Raw genomic sequence first — 18,696 nt, 5'->3', positions numbered from 1 at the left:
TAAGACTTCTGAATACAAGGATTATGAGTGTGTTCTTTTTCTTGTTGTATCATAATTTGTCATATTAACTGGGTGTGTGCTTGATAATTTTTCTTTGGTAGTTTTGTTTGGGGGAGGTTGCTGATTTTAGGGGTTTTGTTGTTTTGAACTAGTAGAGTATAAAAACTGATTTTTTTTTCAATCAGGATAACAACATTTCAAATGAACATTTAAAAATATCGAATTTTTGTTTGAGACAAGGTCTGTCTACATAGCCCTGGCTGCCCTAGAACTCACTTTGTAGACCAAGCTAGTCTTGAACTCATAGAGTTGAAGTGAGTTCTTAAACTGCTTCCCAAGAGCTAGGATTAAAGGTGTGGACTACCATGCCTGACTCTTAAGTTTTATGACATCTCCCCACATTGTCCAGGCTGGCCTCAAATCCTGCTTCTTCCTCCCAAGTATATACTCTACTAATAGTAAACTGGTCTGAGAAGATTTATAGTGGGTGGAAACCAGGACAACTTTAAGGAATTAATTGGTTCTCTCCTTTAACTATAGGTTCTGGGTATTGAAATCTCGTCCTAAGGCATTTGTGACAAGTGCTTATACCTGTTGAGTCATTGTAATGACAGTTTAGGGATTTATTTTCTCTTAAGAAAAAAAACAAACAAACATGTTTTTCATTTTAATCCCAGGTGTGGGATATGGAGCTGCTTCAGATTGTCCACAGAAGTGGACTCTGCTCTAGCAAAGATGTGATTTTGCCAGCAGCAGATAGTTTCTGCGATTGTGTGACATTTGAAATTCTGGGAACTTTTCAGGGGATATATAAATGCCCTGAGAGGCTGGGTTAGTAGTTGCTGGTTGCCGTTGGTCAAGATTTGTTAAGTAGTTGTTTGCGAAGAAGAATTTAGATATCTGACAAGATCAAACTTGCCCCGAGGAACTGGGACCTCGATGCCCCTAGGTAGCAGGAAGTAGTCTAAGGATAATGTTGACCCCTTTCCAACCCCAGCTTTATTCCGTGATCTCTTTCCTGTCCTCTCCTCTAGTGGTAGGTGGTTAAAAAGGGTGGAAGTGAGAACCCACAAAGTAGCCAAAGACAGCTACAAGCCCTGTCATCAGCCCTGTCACTGTTGGATTTACATTGATGTTTATGGTTAGAGTCTTTGACTCAACACTCGGAAAAAATACTTGGCGTACTTGAATGCAAGAGTTAATTTTGTTGTCTTTTGTCAATAGGTACAATTGGTCATGTAGCTCATGGGAAATCCACCGTGGTGAAGGCTATCTCTGGAGTTCACACTGTCAGATTCAAAAATGAGCTAGAAAGAAACATTACCATCAAGCTTGGATATGCTAATGCTAAGGTGATCCATGCACAATGAAACTGGAAACCATTTAACTTTAATTTTTACATAAGTAACAACTCTAGTTGTTTCTTTTTTCTTACAGATTTATAAACTTGATGACCCAAGTTGTCCAAGACCAGAATGTTATAGATCATGTGGAAGCAGTACACCTGATGAGTTTCCTACAGACATTCCAGGGACCAAGGGGAACTTCAAATTAGTCAGGTAACTTTTATGCTTAAATCGCTGTTTTGTGCTTTGTGCTTTTTGGAGTGCTTAAGATACTGAACACTAAACTCAGTTGATGAATGGTTTCATCATTTTCCCATTATTTCATGTTTTTATTTTATATAATGATAATTGAAAGGTTCTACAAACTGAAAAATTCCATAAGGGAGCTGAAGAGGCTCAGCTGTTAAATCCTGCGGCTGCTCCCCTGATTTCATTCTCAGCATCTACTTGTTGCCTTACAGCCATTTGTAACTCCTATTCCAGGAGATCCACCTTGGGGGCACTAGACATGAAACACTTATTTAAGAAAATAAAAATAAATCTTTTACAAACCTTTCTTTTAAAGGCAAACATTGCATGAGTAAGAAAGGAAGGGAGAGAAAACACAACTCATTGTATTTAAACAGTGTCCTTTCTGTTTATTAGATAAAAATGAAGCCCCTCCCCCCCCTTTTTTTTTTAACCTTTTGTGATTTTTCGAGACAGGGTTTCTCTGTGTATCCCTGGCTGTCCTGGAACTCACTCTGTAGACCAGGCTGACTCAGAAATCTGCCTGCCTCTGCCTACTGAGTGCTGGGATTAAAGGTGTTCACCACTATGCCTTTCAGGCAAGCTTTTGTTAATAATTCTTTTGTTGTTGTTGTTAAAGATTTATTTATTTTATGTGTATGAGTACACTGTAGTTGTACAGATGGCCGTGAGCCATCATGCATGTGGCTGCTGTTGAACTGCTCTGGCCCCGCTCCCTCCAGCGTAATTTTCTGCAGCTGTCTTCAGACACACCAGAAGAGGGCGTCCAATCTCATTACGGGTGGTTGTGAGCCACCGTGTGGTTGCTGGGATCTGAACTCAGGACCTTCGGAAGAGCAGTCAGTGCTCTTACCTGCTGAGCCATCTCGTCAGCCCCAATAATTCTTTTTCTATTTAAAATGTTGAGGTTTTGATCGTTATGGATTTTGGCATTGATTTTGAAGTTTGGTTTTCTTTATCCAAATATTGAATTTAATTTTTTTTCCTTAGCACCAGGGCTTGCACCAAAGGCCCCATATGCTAGCAGTCAAGTGCTTTACCACTAATCGATATTCCAGGGTCTGTTTTTACTGTTTAGGCATCCCCTTAAAATATGCACCTGGGGTACCTCTCTTATCTCACTCTGGTCCTAGCAGTGCTCAGGGAGAATTCTCGTCAAAGATTCTTCTTTGGTAAAGTGTAAATGTTTTCTGCTTTGTGGGCCTTAGAGCCTCTGTCATAAGTACTTATCTCCGCTCTTCTATTACAAAAGCACACATAAACTGTATGTTCATGTATGAGTTTGTGGTGGGCCAAATCTGAGGCCCATAGTTTTCTGATCCTTGATCCCGGTTTTAGAGCATGTCAATGTGAGCATACATTTTTATTCTTTTTAAAATTGTGACTGTGGCTGGAGAGATGACTTTTTTTAAACAGTCATTTTGTTTTGTTTTAAGATTTATTTATTCTATGTATGTGAGTACACTGTAGCTGTCTTCAGACACACCAGAAGAGGGCATCAGATCCCATTACAGATGGTTGTGAACCACCATGTGGTTTCTGGGAATTGAACTCAGGACCTCTGGAAGAGCAGTCAGTGCTCTTAACTGCTGAGCCATCTCTCCAGCCCAGCTAAGAACATTTAATCTCTGGGTTTTTTGTTTGGTTTGGTTTGGTTTGGTTTTGGTTTTGGTTTTGTGTGTGTGTGTGTGTTTGTTTCCGAGGCAGGGTTTCTCTGTGTAGCCCTGGATGTCCTGGAACTCTGTAGACCAGGCTGGCCTCAAACTCAGAAAGCCACCTGCCTCCGCCTCCCAAGTGCTGGGATTATAGGCGTGCGCCACCACCGCCCGGCAAGAACATTTAATCTTACTCAGAGAACTGGAGTTCAGTTTTTGACAGTCATGACTGCCAGTAACTCCAGCTCCAGGGAATCTGATGTCCTCTTTTGTCTTCTGAGAGATTAAAATAAAACATGAAAAGTAATTCTTAAAAAGTCATGACTCTGAGTACCATAACTCTAAAGTTATGCTGTCGCTTCAGGTGCACAATTCCAGATTTTCGGGGGTAGTGGTATTTTGGACAAAATATTTTTTCAAATGAAAGCTTTCTATTTTGTTCAAATGAAAATCTTCATTCTCTCTTTTTTTCATATTTATTATTCTTAATTATATGTATGTGTTTGTCTGGTTGTGCTTACCTATGTGTGCCAGGACCTGTAGAAGCCAGAAGCATCAGACCCAAGGTCTATATAAACACCAAGTCTTATAACCATTTTATAACATTGAGAACTAGCTCCCATGTAATTTGATGTTAAGAAATCTATAGTGGGGCTGGTGAGATTGCTCAGCGGGGAAGAACATTTGGAAGGTCATGAGTTCAAATCCCAGCAACCACATGGTGGCTCACAGCCACCCATAATGAGACCTGACACCCTCTTCTGGTGCGTCTGAAGACTACTACAGTGTACTTACATATAATAAATAAATTTTTAAGAAAAAAAGAAATCTATAGTGTGCTTATGGTTTTGATTGACCTTAAGGGCTGATTGTTATTTCTCAATCATTAGGCATGTTTCCTTTGTTGACTGCCCTGGCCATGATATTTTGATGGCTACAATGCTGAACGGTGCAGCAGTGATGGATGCAGCTCTTCTGTTGATAGGTAAAGTTATCAGAATGGAGAACTAATCTGAGTAGAATATTTCAGGAAGAACTGAAACCTTGGGAGGCCGTGTCCATTATCTTAAGTGAGGCATAAATAGAAATGTGCCATTTAGGATGCCGTTTCCTTCTAACATATCACAAACAAAATACTAAGCAAAAGAGTCCTGGGCTTTATGGATCCTGAGAAGTTCTTACACTATCCTAAAAGGAATATGGTATGGTTTCTCATCTTATTTCCATTTAGAATTTGTATTAAAGCATATGTATTATGGGTTTCCTATCCATGTAGATGATTTATTTATAGTATTTGCTATGGTCAGAGTTAAAGCTGTGTTTCCGTATGTGTGCTGTTAAGAGATTTGACAGGTATGAATGTGGTATTTTTAGGTATGCAAGAGGATATTGTACAAGACACATGAACACACTGAGGGTAGTTGTTAGCATGCTGAGCAAAGTTTGCCCATTGTGGAGTTCTGTTACTTATCTTCACAGCACTCTTGTTTAAGTAGCTTTGAAGTTAAGCATCCTCATAAGAGCTTGCCTGTGACAGAGCATACGTAGACTAGATTGAGTTAGAAGTCCCAAGCAAACGCTCTTGAAGACATTCTTGTTCATTGGAAGCTTCTTGCTTAGGAGGAGCGTGAGGCTGCAGTGAATGAAGATACAGGGTAAAGTAGAGTTGACAGTAGAATATGTGCATAATGTAAAGCTTACCGTTTTACCACACAAAGGGTACAACTCAGTGAGAGGAAGTACATTTAAAATTTCGTCACCACAAAAGTGAACACAGGGACTATTCAACAGTCACTGCCCAATTATACTCCCTCCAGCCCCCTCATAACTAACAATCTGCCTTCTGTTTTTGAAATTGAATGGTCTGGATATTACTAGTTATACTTATGCATGTTTTTTTATTCTCTGTCAACTAGCTGGTAATGAATCATGCCCTCAGCCCCAGACTTCCGAACACCTGGCTGCCATAGAAATCATGAAACTCAAGCATATTTTGATCTTACAGAATAAGATTGATCTGGTAAAAGAAAGTCAGGCTAAGGAACAATATGAGCAAATTCTCGCATTTGTGCAAGGTAAGAAGCTATAATGGCTAATGCATCAGAGGATCACTTTGAGAATTAATGTACCTCATCTAAAACAAAGTAAATGTAGGTATCATAAGTGTTGCTTTTTCTACTCACTACTTATTGGGGTCCTGTAAATAGTATTAGACTGTAAATAGTATTTCTGAATTTAATGTGCAAAGTTAAAACTAAAGGTTAGCCAGGCGGTGGTGGTGCGCGCTTTAATCCCAGCACTTGGGAGGCAGAGGCAGGTGGATTTCTGAGTTTGAGGCCAGCCTGGTCTACAGAGTGAGTTCCAGGACAGCCAGGGCTACACAGAGAAACCCCGTCTTAAAAAACCAAAAAAATTAAAAAAAATTAAAAAAAAAAATTCTAAAAAGCGGAAGGTTAAATGTGAGCAATCAGATTAAATATTTTAAATCCCAAGGGCTTAGTATCTACCTTGGCAGTAGAGTACTTGCGTAGCATACACAGGACATTGAGTTCACATCACTGCCTTCCAAAAAACAATTCTTAGTGATGGTAAAATGAATAAAAGAATTTAAATAGTCTTTCTACTGGGCCTCATGGCTCCTGTCTTTAATCCCAGAATCCTAGAGGCATGGGAAGGCAGACCTCTGACTTCAAGGCCAGCTTGTTGGTGTGTAGAGCTAGTTCCAGGCCAGCGAGCATTATATAAAGAGATCCTGTCTCAAAGAACCAAACAGCAATCTTTACAGAGTTCCTTTCTTTAGTAGTATTGCGTGTTCCACTTTCAGAGAGGACATGATGCATGTTACTATTGACATTGGATTATTTTTTAGCCTTTTCTTGTTGAGAATCCAGTTTTAATATGAAAAAGAATAATCTATTTGATTAAAATCCATTTATTTTTTGAGCTTTTTTTTTTATTAGGTTGCTTGGTGAAAAATATATATGGCAGCCAGTCTTTGATTATCAAAGAGTCTGTAATTTCCTCTTGATATTTATGAGAAGGTTAATTATATGATAGAAATCTTTTAGCTGGTAAAGTGCTCTTTCCCAGGAGTGATCATGTTTTATTCCTTTAAACATACAGCATTTTGCCTTCGTTAAATAGACCCTTTGAAATAATTTTAGCAGTTATCCCCTTACAGGACAAATAATTCATTTTCAGGAGTTAAAGATAGAATATTGAAACCAGGCAGTGGTGGCGCACACCTTTAATCCCAGCGCTTGGGAGGCAGAGGCAAGTGGATTTCTGAGTTCGAGGCCAGCCGGGATTATACAGAGAAACCCTGTCTCGAAATAAAACAACAACAACAACAACAAAAAAAGATAGACTATTGTAATCTTTTTAGTTGTTGACTGGCATTTGTGTGGAAATGTTTAGGCCTCCATTAGCTCTAATTACTTTATCTAGCATATAGACCAAGTTTTGTAAAACCCAAGGATTTTGATCTTTTTGAAATTTGTTGTGTAGGAACAGTAGCAGAAGGGGCGCCGATTATTCCAATTTCTGCTCAGCTGAAGTACAATATTGAAGTTGTCTGTGAATACATAGTGAAGAAAATACCAGTGCCTCCAAGAGACTTTACTTCAGAGCCCCGTCTCATTGGTAAGTGACAGGAGTCACATTTAACTGGACTCTTCCGTGTTTTTTTGTTAGTATTTTTTCTTTCTGCAGACATGGTGATAAATCTATAAAACCTATTTGAAATAATGTTGAGATTATACTGCTGGTTGAAAGAGCCCAGAGTACAAAAGAAACCCTTTGTGTTGAATATATGGTATTTTTATTTTAGGTGACTAACATGGAATTTTAGGGGATTACAAGCTGTTGAGATGTTAAGTTTTGATACAAATGATGATACCATTGCTGAAAAACCAGTAGGCTTAATTTCACTGAGCTGTGCTTTCTGTGGTTGCTGGCGAATGTTCTCTTGGGTGATAAAAGAATAAGTCATATAGTCTTAGAATTTATTTTAAAAGTAAATTTGTACTATAGAAGCCATAAAATATAAAATATCAAGCACGGTAGCAAACATCTGTAATCCCAGCACTTGGTAGGCAGAGTCAAGTGGATTGCTGTGAATTCAAGGCTAACCTCATCTACAGGGTGAGTTCAAGTCAGTCGGGGCTGCATAGTAAGAACCTCTCTCAAAAAATAAATTAATTAATTAAATGGCACACTGCATGTACCCAAGTACAGTCTCCTGTACACTTCATTGATTGACTTTTCTGGTGTTGCTGGAGATACCCAAAAGGCCTCCTATATGCCAGGCAAGGGCAATACTACTGATGTAGATCCAGTCCCCTCCTGTGTGCCTTAAGTAATAATAGCTGATTTATTGTAAATGCTATGTAAATAGTTATGATGCAGAGGAGATAATGGCCCTCACTAAAAAGGGGTCAAGGGGAAGACTTTTGTGTTCATTACATAAGTTTTTTTCTCCTTGGCTGGTTGAATTACACAGAACCCTTAGATGTGAAGGGCAAGCCATGTATCTGTAGTGCTCAGTTTTTTGCTACCTGCCCAAGAACTATCTTTGGACGTGCAAGTGAAAGACACACACACACACACACATTAGCTTATTTTAACATGCCTTACTAGCTCAGTGGTTGGATAAGTCTCCCTCGGCTAGCATGCCCTTCCTTCTGGTACTCCTGAGAAAAGTTGACTCAAGGCTCAAGACCTTCTAAATCTACTTTTACCTTTGCAGCTCTAAATCTGTGCCGTCTTTCCCTGGACATGGTGATTCTCTTCGCCACTGCCTCTTTCTGCTCCGCCTCCTCTCTTCCTCTATCACCCAGCAACTACTTTTTTCTTTAACAGTATATTAAACCCATCCCAGATCATTATGTATAATTTTAACATTAGTTTCAAATAGATGTATAATATTCCATGGTAAAGACACTTTTACCGTATTGACATACTTAAATAAACCATCTTTTAATGAACTTTCGAGGTATTTCGTGTTTTTCTTTTTCCTATTATAAGTAAGAGTTCAGCAAGCATCAAAGCAATATCATTAGATTGTTTTTAGAAAAGTTGACTTGGAAAAGAATGTGTTTTCTAACGCTAAATTAAAGTACATAGAAATGGCTTTAATTTGTTTTCAATTTTTCTTTTAGTCATCAGGTCATTTGATGTCAACAAACCTGGTTGTGAAGTTGATGACCTTAAGGGAGGTGTAGCTGGTGGTAGTATTCTAAAAGGAGTGTTAAAGGTAAATTGGATTTGACTTGTTACACTGTATATTTGTTTAGTGTGTGTGTGTGTGTGTGTGTGTGTGTGTGTGTGTAAGTGCAAGTGCCACAGTGCATAGAAAAGACAGCTTTTCAGGGGTTGACTCTCTTTCCATCTAGTGTGTCTTTGGGATTGAACTGAGGTTATCAGGCTTGATGGTAAGATAAGCACCTTTATCCTCTGGGCCAGCTCATCAGAGCACCCTTATCTTAAACAGGCTGGCCTCAAACTCAGAGATCCCCTTGCCTCTGCCTTCCAAGTGCTGGGACTAAAGGCATGCATGCACCACTATGTCCAGTGAAAAATGTTTTTGGTTTTTGGTTTTTGTGGTATCTGGTATTGCATATGGATTTGTTTTTGTCTTTGGAAGATGTCTGATCTCTAAAAAAAAAAAATTATTTATTATTATATGTAAGTACACTGTAGCTGTCTTCAGATGCACCAGAAGAGGGTGTCAGATTTCATTACAGATGGGTGTGAGCCACCATGTAGTTGCTGGCAATTGAACTCAGGACCTCTGGAAGAGCAGTCAGTGTTCTTAAGCACAGAGCCATCTTTCCAGACCCCCCCCCATCTCTAAATTTATAATTCTCTAGTGAATATGGAACATATTTTATGTGACAACAGGTTTATTTGGTGATTTACAACACTTGAGTGGGACTGGTTTTAAATTTTTCTTTTAGATTTGTTTATTTAATAGATATGGGTGGTTGTCTCCATCTTTCCAAGGAAACCAGAAGAAGGTATTGAATTCCCTGGAACTTAGAGATGGTTATGAGTTGTGAGTTGCCATGTGGTTGAGAACTGATCTCTAATCTTGTACAAGAACAGCAGTGCTCTTTAGCTATAGAGCCATCTGTCTCCTCTGTGCCAGTTTTTTCCTTTAAAAAAAAAAAAGCTGATCATAGTAGTATACATCTTTAAATCTGGAGGCAGAAGCAGGCAGATCTCTGAGTTTGAGGCCAGCCTGGTCTACAGAGTAAGTTCCAAGATACCTAGGGCTACAGAGAGAAACCCTGTCTCGAAAAAAACATATATATGTATGTGTGGGGTTTTTTGTTTGTTTGTTTTTAAGCAATTTTAACCTGGCATGGTGGTGCACGTCTGGCAGGCAGAAGCAGACTGGTATCTGAATTCAAGGCCAGCCGCTTCTACCTACTAAGTTGCAGGCCATAAAAATAATAATAAGTAAATAAAAGTAATCTTGAAATTAGAGAAAAGATTGCCTTTTTAGTTTTGTGGCCGTTTTGCTATAACATTGGTGGGCAAATGATAAATGCATTGTTTTATAATCCTTCTTACCAATTATGTATTTACAGGTAGGCCAGGAGATAGAAGTCAGACCTGGTATCGTCTCCAAAGATAGTGAAGGAAAACTCATGTGTAAACCAATCTTTTCCAAAATTGTGTCACTTTTTGCGGAACATAATGATCTTCAGTATGCTGCCCCAGGTGGTCTCATTGGTAAGGACTTTCCTCTCTTTTGGTTTGTTGAGATTCGTGGTACATGTCACAGGAAAGATCAAAGGTTGTAAGGTTTGTTTTGTTTTCACAGACTTTTATTTTTATGTATATGAGTTTGTTTGCATATATGTCTGTACATCATGTGTGTACCAATGCCCAGGAATGCCAAAGAGGCATCAGACCAGCCTGAAGCTAGAGTTTTAGAGATGGTGTGCTGCCTTGTGAGTTCTAGAAGCCAACTTCTCTGCAAGAGCAGCAAGTGCTCTTAATTACTGAGCCACCTCTCTGCCTCCCTGTGGTTGTTTTTGTTGGAGAGGGGTGCTCTTTGTGTTTTTTTTTGAGACAAGGTCTCTCCATAGTCCTGTTTGGCCTCAGACTCACAAAGATCACCTGCCTTTTCCTCCCAAGTGCTGATATTAAAGGTATGCCCCACCACATCCTGTTTTAATTTTTTTTAAGATGCATTTATTTTATGTATATGAGTATACTGTAGCTATCTTCAGGCACACCAAAAGAAGGCACAAGATCCCATTACAGATGGTTGTGAGTCACCATGTGGTTGCTGGGAATTGAACTCAGGACCTATGGAAGAGGGGTCGGTGCTCTTAAGCCCTGAGCCATCTCCCCAGCCCATTTTAATTTTTGACATAGACTTTTACCGTGTAGTTTTGGCTAGGCTGGTACTCAAGGCAACCCTCTTAGATCAGCTTACCAAGTGGTAAACCACCACACCTGACTTTATTGGTACATCGTGAAATATTTTAAAAAGAAAGAACACTTTTGGAGCTGGCAGTATGGCTCAAGTAAAGGTGCTTGCTCACTCAAACAAGCATCCACATTGCTAATGAACAATATTTTAAAGTACATTTTGGTGGAAGATACTTATTAGCAATAGTGATTATTTCTGGCTATTGTTTTGAAGTACTAGGGTTTGGCCCTAGAGTCTAGAACATGCTAGGCAGGCACTCTATCATTAAGATATCCTTAGCCCTCTTTGTCCTTTTTTTTAAAAATTAGATTACTATTAGATTACTATTTTTATGTGTGTGGATTGTGTATGCACGAGTACATGCCCACAAAAGTCAGAAAAAGGCATTGAGTCCCTGAGACTAAAGTTACAGACAATATGAGCTATCGTGTGGGTGCTGGAAATTGAACCTGAATCCTCTGGAAAACTAGCCAGTGTTCTTAGTCACTGAGCAGTCTCTCCTTCCTTTTGACAAAGGATCTCACAAGGTTATCCAGGCTGTCCTTGAACTCACTCCATTTCAGGCTGACCTAGAACGTCCTAGATCTTCCAGCCTCACTATTCAATACCTGGAATTTCAGGTCTATGCACTTTGCCTGGCAGAGTAAGTTTGATGGCCTAGCACTCAAAACACTAGCTATATGTGGTTTGTTTGGGGATTCCAGTTTGTTTGTTTGACTATACTGTGCAAAGGCCTTGAATTCCTTATTCAAGTGGTCCTCAAGTACCTAGGACTATAGATTTGCACTAGAATGCCTGGCTTATCAATACTGTTTGGACACACTTAAGGAGTTATAGTGGTTCCTTTGTATGTGTGTTTTATAAATTTAAAGTTACTCAAAAAATGTCAGATTATACTCACACTGATGTGAGAATTTTAAAAAAGAGAACTAAAAACCCACCAGGCAGTGGTGGTGCACGCCTTTAATCCCAGCATTTGGGAGGCAGAGGCAGGCGGATTTCTGAGTTCAAGGCCAGCCTGGTCTACAGAGTGAGTTCCAGGACAGCCAGGGCTACACAGAGAAACCCTGTCTCGAAAAACCAAAACAACAACAACAAAAAAGAACTGGACATGTGGTTCAGTGGTTAGGAATGTTACTGCTTTTGCAGAAGTCTGAATTTATGAGTAGCTCTCAACCACCTGTAACTCCAGCTCCAGGAGAGCCAGTACCATCTTCTGGGGCCACACTTAACCTATGCAGATCCACACACAGATGTATATATACACATAGCCTGAATATAAAAACTAAGGACCTGAAGATATGAGATGGCTCCATGTTTAAAAACACTGCTGCTCTTCCAGAGGACCCAGTTTCTAGTACTTTAAAACTCATAACAGTCTGTAACTCCTTTGCATGGTGTCTGTCACCCTCTTCTGGCTTCTGTAGGTACTACATGCACATGGTGCGCTCAGATGCATCAAAATACAGCAGGGGGGAACCTTATCTAAAAAAAAATTAAGGGAGAATATGAAACTTTTAAAAAAGGCTTGTTCTAAATATTTTCACTGAAAACTTAAATTTAAATGAAAGATGTGATGGCCTTTAAATCCCAAGCAAAGGGGGGTAGATCTCTGTAAGTTGGGAGGCCAACCTCCCCTACATATTAGGACCTGTCTGGGAAAAAAAAAAAAATACTGCATAGTGGTGGCACAAGCCTTTAATCCAAGGCCTGCACAGAGAAATTTTGGTCTTGAAAAACCAAAACCAAATTAAAATAGAACAAGTATTTTGTTATGCTTGCCATATATGTATGAAAATGGAAGTATGTGTAAAAGGCTGTCAATTCTTTTTTAAGATTTATTTATTTAATGTCTGTGAGTGCTCTGTTCTCATGCACACCATAAGGGGGCATCAGATTCCATTACAGATGGTTGTAAACCACCAATGTGGTTGGTGGGATTTGAACTTAGGACCTCTGGAAGAACAGTCTGTACTCTTAACCACTGAGCCATCTCTCCAGCCCCAAGGGTTTCAATTCTTTTTTTTTTTTTTTTGAAGCAGGGTTTCTCTGTATAGCCCTAGCTGTCCTGGAACTCACTCTGTAGTCCAGGCTGTTCTTGAACTCAGAAATCTGCTTGCCTGTGCCTCCCAAGTGCTGGGATCAAAGGCATGTGCCACCACTGCCCAGCTTTTTAAATGTGTAGCCCAGGCTGGCCTTGAACTTGTGATCCTCCTGCCTCTGCCTCCTTCAGTAAATCCTACCAGCATGCACTACCACAACCAGCATCAATTCTTAACTAGACTTTAAAGTAAATCATTCCAAGGGTATTTTAGATACTAAGGCTACATGCATCTTACTTTATATTAGGAGTTGGAACAAAGATCGACCCCACTTTGTGCCGAGCTGACAGAATGGTGGGACAAGTGCTTGGTGCAGTTGGAGCTTTACCTGAAATATTCACAGAACTGGAAATTTCCTATTTCCTGCTTAGACGTCTTCTGGGTGTGCGTACTGAAGGAGACAAGAAAGCAGCAAAGGTATGTGCTTTGTGTAACTCATGTTTCTGGAAGGGACCAGCAGCAATGCTAGACTCAGTTTTGTTCTTTTGTAGTTAATATGCAGTGAATGTGTGAGCACATTGACTTCCTTAAAAAAAAAAAAAAAAGAACAGGGCTGGAGAGATGATTCAGAAGTTAAGAGCACTGGCTGAGATCCTGAGTTCAATTCCCAGCAACCATGTGGTGGATCACAACCATCTATAATGGGGTCTGGTGCCCTCTTCTGTCATGCAGGTATACATGCAGAACATTCACACATGAAATATGAATAAATTTTTTAAATTAAAAATAAAATAATTTAAGGATAGCCAGAAGTAGCAGTATAAGCCTTTAATCCCAACATTTGGGATGCAGAAGCAGGGTGATTTCTAAGTTCAAAGACTGCCAGGACTACGCAGAAAAAACCCTATATGGGGAGGGGGGGCGGGGAATTAAGAACATCTATGGCAATCCATTTTAGGGTTTTGTTTTGTTTTGTTTTTAAAGAAATCCCCACCAAAACAGAAACTCTTTGTTTGGCTTTTTGAGGCAGTGTCTCTCGAAATAGCCCTGGTTGTCCTAGGACTCACTATGTTAATCAGGCTGGTCTCAAAGTCACAGAGATCAGTCTGCCTCTGCCTCCTGAGCACCTGGCTAACACTGTGTGCCACCACACTCTTCAGAACGTGCTTTCTTATGTGTTGTCCCTCTTTCTCCAATTTATTTTCCTAGGTCCAAAAGCTGTCCAAGAATGAAGTGCTTATGGTCAACATAGGATCCCTGTCAACAGGAGGAAGAGTTAGTGCTGTCAAGGCTGATTTGGGCAAAATTGTTTTGACCAATCCTGTGTGCACAGAAGTAGGAGAAAAAATTGCCCTTAGCAGAAGAGTTGAGAAACACTGGCGGTAAGTTTGTTCACCTTTGCCACTGTCTATTAAAGAGCTTAAGTTTTTGTTAGTGTATGTATGAACACACTTCCCCTTGAACACAGCAGTTAGTGGGACTTTAGCTCCTGGCTCTTTTGTTTGCTTGGTCTTTAAAATTACTTTTATATTCTTGATTTGTTTTCCTTTCTATTAGTACAAATACTTCAACTGGCTTCCCTTTGTTTTAGGTGTAACCTATACAAAAAACAGTGATTTAGTTTCAATATTACCATCATTTGACTTTTTCCCCCTTCATTTATTTATGTGTGTGAGAGAGAGACAGTGTGTCAGAGAGTCATAGCAACTTGTGGAGTTGGTTTTGCTGCCATGTCAGTCCCAAGGATTGAATTCAGGTCATCCAACTTGGCAGCAAACATCCTTTTTAAACATTGTTTGTTTGTTTTTGTGTGTGTAGGTGTGCACACATGCCAGAGTATGCATGTGAAGGTCAGAACAACTTCTTGTTCCATCATGTAGGTTCTGGGAATCAAACTCGGGTAGTCAGGCTTCATGATAAATGCCTTTGTCTGCTGAGCACTCTTTATCAGTCTTGAACTTTATTATGTATTGTTCATATTATTTATTTAATTTTAATTCTTCAAGAATATTTTGGTCTGCTGGGCAACAGTGGTGTGCACCTTTGATCTCAGAAAGCAGAGGCAGTTAGATCTCTGAATTTGAGGCCAGCCTGGTCTACAGAGCAAGTTGTAGTGTAGGACAGTCAGATGTATACAAAACAAAAAAAAACCTGTCTTGAAAATTTTTAAAAAAGTGTTTTTTTGATCATACTCAATTCTCCGCAGCCCCTCCCTGGTCTGTGCCTCATAAACTTTGTTTTGGGAGAAAAAATACTCACTGTAGCCCTGGCTAGACTCAAACTCACAGAGATCTGCCTGCTTCTGTCTTCTGAGTGCTGAGATTAAAGGCATGTACCACTATGCCTGGATCCCATAACCTTTTTTATTTGTAGTTAATTTTGTACTTAACACTGGGGGCTAGAGAGGTGGCTCATTGGTTAAGAGCATTGGCTGCTCTTCCAGAGGTCCTGAGTTCAATTCCCAGCAACCACATGACAGCTCACAACTGTGTCTGTAATACAAGTTAGAGTGGATCCAACTCCCTCACTAGACATAGATGTAGGCCAAACACTAAATGGATATAAGAAAATAAATTATATATACTTACCAGTGACATTGCAAGAATTGTATAGAAAACTCATAAATATCCCTTGTCTAGAAAGATACACGCACACACACATATTATTCAGTTGTGTATGTCATACCTTTTCTGGTGTGTCTGAAGACAGCTACATTGTACTCACATTAAATAAATCTTAAAAAAAAAAACAAAAACAAAAAAACAGGAGTGGTAATAATGGCATCTAATCGGGTAGCTCAGCCAGTTAAAGCCCTTGCCTGATGTCTTCAATTTATTTACAGGACCCATATAGTGGAAGGACAGAACCAGGTCACAAAAATTATTGTCTTACATCTTCTGACTGCTGCATGTGTACCCTGGCACATGCACACACACACACACACACACACACACACACACACACACACACACAAGAAATAGATGGATGCAATTTTTTAGATGATGGGACAGAGCGAGAAAAAGAACACATACCACTATTGGTAAACTACTAAAGTACATAGTCCAGCCTCTAATTTTCTCACTCGATCGACCCTGTAATTCTTCCTCGGCCTTCCTTTGTTTTTATTTGACATTGATGCATTTGAGGATTATAGAAAGTAATTTTATTGACTGCTTTGGGGTTTGTCTGTTGGTTTTGGAACTTGGAAGATTGTATTTCAGTTATATATTCTTAGCTGAGATTTTTTTTTTTAAGATTTATTTATTTATTATATGTAAGTACACTGTAGCTGTCTTCAGACACTCCAGAAGAGGGCATCAGATCTCATGGGTGGTTGCTGGGATTTGAACTCAGGACCTTCAGAAGAGCAGTCCATGCTCTTGATCACTGAGCCATCTCTTCAATCCTCTTCTTTTTTTTTTTTTCTAACTTTTAATTTCATATATGCATGTGTGGGTATATATACATGACTGCAGTGTCCATGGAAGAGAGAGTTGTCATATCTCATGGAGCTGGAGTTTTGGGTGGTTGTGAGCTGATGAGGGCGCTGGGAACTGAATTCCCTGGAATCCTTATATGGCTAGTCATGTCTGCTCGGGAAATCATGGCCAGAGGCACAGGACTAGGTGCTCTTGTTGACTGTGCTGAAGGCATCCAACTTTTCCAACTTTCCTGCTATATAGTTACTCTTAATTACCCTTGAAATTAGTAAAAAGGAAAACAAAAAACAAAAAACAAACCCCTAGGAGACTAGATGTAATAGTAGAGAGGTACCTTGTACTTGAGAGGCATGTACACAAGGATTAGGACTCCAAAGTCATCTTTGGTGCTGAGTTTGCAGGCAGCTTGGGCTAGGAGTGTACACACACACACACACACACACACACACATTTGTTTGGCATTTTTCCTTCCCATTATTGATTAGTCTCTTTCATAATACAGATTCATGGGGTTCTGTTTTATTCATTAGGTTATGATCGGTTCTGTTACTGTCTTCTATTTTGATGTACAAATTGTCCAAGAGTTTGTCAGTAGGGACCCTTAAGCTTGATCCTGTATCCATTTATCCATTTTGTATTTTATTGTTTCTTTTGGTACAAGCTTATTTTCTGCCACAAGATGTTCCAGGCTTGTTTTGTGCCTCTGTGTTTCAGTTTTAGAATTGGCCATTTCTCTAAAGGAATGAGAAATAATTTTTAGAAATACAGGTTTATGCACTACCTGGAAAGCACACATTTATCTTTGATTTCTGATTCTGGGTTCTTTCCCAAACTAGTAATTGAGTCTACTCCTTCACTATTCCTCTATGCATCATGGTCTATAGCACTATCATTTTAACTTAAAAAGTTGTAGCAAGCCAGGGGTGGTGGGGCACACCTTTAACCCAGCACTTGGGAGGCAGAGGCAGGTGGATTTCTGAGTTTGAGGCCATCCTGGTCTATAGAGTGAGTTCCAGGACAGCCAGGGCTACACAGAGAAACCCTGTCTCGAAAAAAACAAAACAGAAAAAAGAGTAGCAAAAAAGTCCTGTTTTTCCTTATCCATTGATATTTAAGGGCTCAATCAGAATGAGTCATCTAAACATTGACATAGTGCTGCACTAAAGAATTTCTAATATTTTCTTACTGGTTGAGAATATTTGAGATCTTCCTGGAAACCAGTTTTAGTCCATTTAATTGTTTCTGTTAGTTTGTCTAAAATATATACCTCTAAAGTACACTACTATTCCACAGCCTGGATTTTCCTCAAATTTTCCCTATGCCTTGGTTGTGTTCTTCACTGCCTAATCCTTTGTTAGTCTTTCTTTGATACTGTGCAGGTGACAGACTCTCATTGCATTCTTGGTAAAACGATTGATCTGAATTGTCACCCTGCAGTATAGCAGTCATTAACTTTTTTGTTATTTCTTTTTTGGTTTTTCGAGACAGGGTTTCTCTGTGTAGCCCTAGCTGTCCTGGAACTCACTCTCTAGACCACGCTGGCCTCGAACTGAGAAATCCACCTGCCTCTGCCTCCCAAGTGCTGGGATTAAAGGCGTGCGCCACCACCGCCCGGCTGTTTTGGGTTTTTGATAGACCATTAAAGACAAATTTATTTTATGTGCATGAATGTTTGCCTGAATATGTACACCACATGCCACCATATAGGTGCTAGGAACTGAACCCAGGGTCCTCTCCAAGAGCAACAAGTGCTCTTCACCATTGAGCCATCTCTCCGAGTATCTTAGGTTTTATTTGTTTTCTTTGATACAAGGGATCACTTTGTAGACCAGGCCGTTCTTGAACAGAGATCCACCTTCCTCTACTTCTGAGTGCTGGCATGCACCACCACAACTGACACATCTCTGTTTTTTAAGATGTGATTTCCTGTTGCCCAAGCTAGCCACACACTTAATATCTAGTCATGAACTAACTCCTCATCTTCCTGTTTCCCAAATGCTTGAATTTATAGGCATGTACTACCACACCCAACTCGCTAGTATATTTATGACTAGTTTTTGTTTGATTTTCTTGTCATGCTATTCAGCATCCGTCCATCTGCTTTTTAAAGTCTGGGAAAATGGTGTAAGCTTTCTTTATGGAGAAACAGCTGAATTTAGAAAATAGACAGGTAACGCACAGTCATATGACAGTGTGGTGATGCCAGTATGGTAGGGGTGAAGCTCATAATTTCTTCTATTTTTATTTTGCAGTTTAATTGGTTGGGGTCAGATAAGAAGAGGAGTGACCATTAAGCCAACTGTAGATGATGACTGAAGACTTCAAGTTAAACAATGCCGTGGGATAGAGTTGGAATTTCTTTTAATAGCCTGGGGGTGTATTTTCAAAGCAATACTAGAAAGAATTAATTCCATAGCTCATTACCGTACTAGTAGCTATAAGTTTATTCTTATATTTTGGCTATGAAAATGTGACCTCTTTTTTTTTTTCTTTTTATTGATTCCTTGTTTCACATCA

The 18,696-nt window shown here is 39.5% G+C and overlaps 1 protein-coding gene across 1 annotated transcript in view; it reads left to right on the top strand.

Annotated features, from left to right (window-relative positions):
- Positions 1–18,696, top strand: part of Eif2s3 (eukaryotic translation initiation factor 2 subunit gamma) — a 20,453-nt gene extending 1,757 nt beyond the window's left edge. Inside the window, exons 2-11 of the mRNA XM_031364971.1 lie at positions 1,225–1,352; positions 1,438–1,559; positions 4,141–4,235; positions 5,167–5,325; positions 6,758–6,892; positions 8,410–8,504; positions 9,844–9,988; positions 13,047–13,216; positions 13,949–14,121; positions 18,432–18,696. Coding sequence (XP_031220831.1) covers positions 1,225–1,352; positions 1,438–1,559; positions 4,141–4,235; positions 5,167–5,325; positions 6,758–6,892; positions 8,410–8,504; positions 9,844–9,988; positions 13,047–13,216; positions 13,949–14,121; positions 18,432–18,495 — 1,286 coding nt within the window. The 3' untranslated portion in view covers positions 18,496–18,696. The remainder of the gene's footprint in view (positions 1–1,224; positions 1,353–1,437; positions 1,560–4,140; positions 4,236–5,166; positions 5,326–6,757; positions 6,893–8,409; positions 8,505–9,843; positions 9,989–13,046; positions 13,217–13,948; positions 14,122–18,431) is intronic.

Source organism: Mastomys coucha, chromosome X, assembly GCF_008632895.1.
Source record: "Mastomys coucha isolate ucsf_1 chromosome X, UCSF_Mcou_1, whole genome shotgun sequence".
NCBI classification, from domain to species: domain Eukaryota; kingdom Metazoa; phylum Chordata; class Mammalia; order Rodentia; family Muridae; genus Mastomys; species Mastomys coucha.
This window is presented reverse-complemented; position numbering and strand designations above follow the sequence as displayed.